The 4,587-nt window shown below is 37.6% G+C and overlaps 1 protein-coding gene across 2 annotated transcripts in view; it reads right to left on the bottom strand.

The window, feature by feature from the left end:
- Positions 1-2,656: 2,656 nt before the first annotated feature.
- The window catches only part of LOC104800042, a 2,408-nt gene continuing 477 nt past the window's right edge, over positions 2,657-4,587 (bottom strand). The window contains exons 2-7 of one of the 2 annotated variants that reach the window (XM_010522749.2): positions 4,340-4,576; positions 3,698-3,788; positions 3,427-3,587; positions 3,307-3,334; positions 3,044-3,152; positions 2,657-2,922 (exon numbers count right to left, since the gene is read on the bottom strand). In XM_010522749.2, coding sequence (XP_010521051.1) covers positions 2,841-2,922; positions 3,044-3,152; positions 3,307-3,334; positions 3,427-3,587; positions 3,698-3,788; positions 4,340-4,576 — 708 coding nt within the window. In that variant the 3' untranslated portion in view covers positions 2,657-2,840. Of the gene's footprint in view, positions 2,923-3,043; positions 3,153-3,306; positions 3,335-3,426; positions 3,588-3,697; positions 3,789-4,339; positions 4,581-4,587 lie in introns of both variants that reach the window. The other variant, XM_010522748.2, reaches the window with a different exon arrangement.

Here is a 4,587-nt window from a genome sequence, read left to right as displayed (position 1 = left end):
CTCACTACGATCATATAACTACGACTATGACCAGATAATTACGACTGTGGTTTCACTAAGACCATATAACTACGACTACGACCAGATAATTACGATTGTAATTTCACTATGACCATATAACTACGACTACGACCAGATAATTACGAATGTGATTTCACTACAACTATCTTTTAGAAATCGAAACGTTTTGTTATTTGATCTTATTTTTTCTCCAATATTTTCTCTATCTTCTCTATTTCTTACAGTTTATCTAATCTATTCAAATACTCTTCTGATTGATTTCTTTTCCTGTGATATTCTGATCATTTTTTTGTATGAACATAAGGTGTTTGATGAAATGTCTGTAAAAGAAAACTGTAGAAGATGACTTGCCGTTTGTGAAAAATGACCTACGCTCTGCGGTAAATGACATATAGCCTACGGTAGATGACTTACGGTCTGTCAGATGATCTGCGGCCCGCGGCAGGTCATCTTTGACACTTACGGCTTGCGGTAGGTCACCTACGATACCTATCGCACCTGCTAACCTGCAAATGTTTTTTCACGAAACTCATGCAAGTGTTTTTCTATGCTTATATAAGAAAACAAAATCTATATAAGTGTTTTTTCCATGTATGCGGAGGAAAATGAAATTCATGCAAGTATTTTTTGTGACAATTTATCTTTTAGAAATCAGAACGTTTTGCTATTTGATCTTATTTTTTCTCCAACATTTTCTCTATCTCTTCTATTTCTTACAGTTTGTTTAATCTATTCAAATACTCTTCTGGTTGATTTCTTTTTCTATGATATTCTGATCATTTTTTTATATGCACATAAGGTGTTTGATGAAATATCTGTAAAAGAAAACTGTAGAAGATGACCTGTGAAAAATGACTTACGTTCTGCGGTAAATGATCTACAGTCTACGCCAGATGACCTACGGTCTGCCAAATGACTTGCGGCCTGTGGCAGGTCATCTTCGGCATTTACGACTTGCGGTAGATCAACTACATCACTTGTCGCACCTGCTAACCTGTAAGTATTTTTTCACGAAACTCATACAAGTGTTTTTCTATATTTATATAATAAAATAAAATACATATAAGTGTTTTTTCATGTATGTGGAGGAAAACTAAATTCATTCAAAAGTTTTTTTATAAATACAGGAAGTCTGCAGGTTATAATAATATAAAAGGGTATGATGATCATTTTAATTTAAAAAAGTATAGAATACAAAGATTACAATAGTAGAAGTATAGAATGTAAAGAATTTTTTTTTTGTATATTTATGCAAATTTTCCTAAAAAACTATTGGAAGACTATAAAAAAAATCCGGGTTATCTTTCTAAACCGGTGAATATGAGGTCAGGTATTTTGTTTTTCAAGTTACGTATACCAAAAGATGTCGCTTTGGATAATGTCTAGGTGCAATCTGGTAATCCAGGTGTTAGGGGTGGCAAATTCAGTTTAATAACCGAAAATCCAAACTAAACCCAACCAAGCTATAGCATTTTGATTATAGTGACAGTACAGGTCGGTTATGCATGTGGATTAACTGTTCGGTTCGCTTTAGTTATTAACCTAATAAAATTGGTCGACCGATTGGTTATTAAATAAATCGGTTCAGTTTAGTTACTTTGGTGTGATTTAGTTTTTATTAATATATCCACATGTTGATTTTTTTTTCATTTACACGTAAATATTGAATAGTAAAATTAGTTTTCTTAATCTGGGTTACTAGCGAATAAAATGTTTAAACTTTACGTCAAAACGTAAACTCTTTCGCGTTTTGAATAATTTGATTTTGTTTGCCGCATTGTTATTGTTAGATTGCAACCCAACCAAATTTTTGTTTGATTTTTGTTCAGTTAATAATTTTTTTACGATTAACTAGACCAAACCAAATAGATTTAAATTTTGATTATAAATTTTGAAAAACCGAATAAAATAGATAGTATAATCTAATCGAACCGAACCGGAAACTTGAAATGAGTAGATGTAACATATGGTTTCAGAGAAGCTATGTTAACTACTTTCTGAACGACCGCAGGTTGTCCTAAGCTTTTTGGAGTACAGGAAAGGGAACAGAGCAAGGTACAAAGGTTCTCGTGTCGCTGTCACTGAAAGCATTTCATATTCAGACCATAGAGGTTCGACGAACCATTTCATGTCCTTTTGCGGATCGATAGTTATTCATTCACGTGTTTGTTTATTCAAAGCTTGTTATTCATTCACGTGTTTGTTTATTCAAAGCTTTGACACGTTCGCATCGCAAATGCAACAGCTACTCGGAAACATGCTGCGGGAGAAAGACCTCGAGCCTACGAGATTGGTTATGGAGGTCCGATCCATTCTCTGCAAGGACACTGCTATTAACAAGGACAAGCCTTTCTACTACTGAAAACCCGATCTCATTAGCTCGTCTGCCCCGGAAACGGGATGACAACTTCGTCATAAGATGGTTTCGCTGCCGGGGTGGAGCAAATCGTCCCGGATCTGGAATCTTGAGGGCTTTTGATGTTCATTCAGACATTATTATACATACACAGGAAATAGTAAGTTTCTCCACTACTATACCCTTTTTTTTGTGTTTCTCTATAGTTGTCAATATATATATCTCTGTGTGTGTGTGTGTGTGTGTGATGCGGAATTTTATCCGAATGGGAACAACGAATTCCATAACAAATCACAGATTGCATGCTTATATTTTATAGAAATGGATGCTATTTACAGTGATCGCATAGAGTTACCACATTCAATAAATTTAGAATTATATAAAGCTGTGTATCTTATCAACAAACCTGAAACACCGAGTCGACGAGCGAAGTCCGTTCTGCAAATTTCTGAGAATTCATCGATCAGACAAGTTTCGATATGACCTGACATGACGCCCAGAAGGCTTTCGAGGCGACCCTGAGGATTACCGGGTTTTGGTATATTCTGCAAATAAGCAAAATACGTAAATTGGCGAGCGGCATGTACAAAGGTTTTTATATCAAAATCGGTTGAAACTATCTTTTTAGGGTTTTGTTTTTCTGCATAAGAAAGGGTGTTCATTTACCCTATAACGGTTGCGCTCCATGATGCTACGTTGTAAGCAACTTTACTCCCATCCCAGGCCCTTCGGAGCTTTCCTTTCCTCTTCTTCACCGAAAACATCCGTCCGAGTGCTGCAAGAAATTTGGAGGTCAATATTACTCTGATCCCAAAAGAACTTAGCCTTCGGACTGCGTTCGGGTTTTCGTGTAAATGTAAAACGATATCCTAGTTGTGTTAAAAACCAGAAATCGACGGTGGCTTGGGAAAGCGACAACTCTGGATTACCTTTCTGAAGTTGATCAGGTGTCAAGTCCTGCAAAACATAGCATTTGAATAAGTTTAACGTGTCAAACTATTGTCACGGGGCAAAGCAAGTACAACTGTACGAGGCTCGGTATTACATACCTTTGTCTGCTTAAGTGACGATAAATATGTAGCCATAAAATTTGCAATGCCGTCTACTATATCTTCTTGCCTAACAAGGACATAATCTTCTTCGGGTTGACCCGTACTTTTCTCACACCAAAGATCATCTTTGCTAACTACATCCCAAGAGCTACCATCTTCTGCAATGCAAGAACTTTGAATTCAATCTCTCTATAGCCAAAAATGGTGCGATACATAGCTATGATGGCCACGAGCATTCTACTGATTAAAGAAGACGTGGAACGCTTACCGGTAACATGCTGAGGAACCGGGACTTGAGCTGTCTCTAACTTTTCGAGAAAGTCGTGGCACACAACTCTAGATTTGATGAGATCATACAACTGCACAACAAATGAAGTTACGGCATCAGTGATAGCAAAACAGATTTTTATACGGAATACAAACGTGTTTCGAGCCACGGGCAAAGCAGAAAACATGTGTACTGATTATTGCATCAATAAACAAGCGAGAATTTTCAGAATAAAAACATTTCTCGAGCCACTGTATGATGCAGCAAGAACAAGAATACATGTACGGATGAATGCATCTCTTAAACAAGAGATTCACACTGGAACATCGAGCAAATTGATGTTAGCATCACACCCAATTCCGCAGAAATAGAACTTGCAGGCTTTTCTTAAGGAAAATATATTACGACAACATCAAATCCCATCCAAAACACATCAACATAAATATCATCAAGTAAGCAAAATTAACTCCAGCCTGGAGAATCAAACACGCAAACAGAAGTCTGTCTACATTATTGACAATTCCCATCTTTCTCTCTGAGTCTGCAAGTTTCCCTCTCTATAACAAAGTATACCTCCGTTCATCTAGTCTCAGTCCAGGTCCTACAAACTAGAGAGGGGTAGAGAGAGAGAGAGATGCGTACTTCATCAGCTTCAGGATCTCCGCGATCCGATGAGGACAATTCTTCTTCTTTTCTGCTCGATTCCTCCTCCGGTTGATCACCGCGATTCCCGATGCCATCGCCGTTGTCGCCGTTGTCGCCGTCGTCAGGACTAACCTCAGCCTGATTGAGTAACTCCAAAGCTCTCTGACACTCCTCGAGCACAGCCTGCAACGTCTTCCGCTTCACACGAATACTATCGTTCTCGATTCGATTTCTTTCCCTCGTGT

The sequence above is a fragment of the Tarenaya hassleriana genome, unplaced genomic scaffold, assembly GCF_000463585.1.
Source record: "Tarenaya hassleriana unplaced genomic scaffold, ASM46358v1 Cleome64, whole genome shotgun sequence".
NCBI lineage: Eukaryota > Viridiplantae > Streptophyta > Magnoliopsida > Brassicales > Cleomaceae > Tarenaya > Tarenaya hassleriana.
Note: the sequence above shows the minus strand (reverse complement) of the source record. Positions and strands in the feature narration are given on the sequence as shown.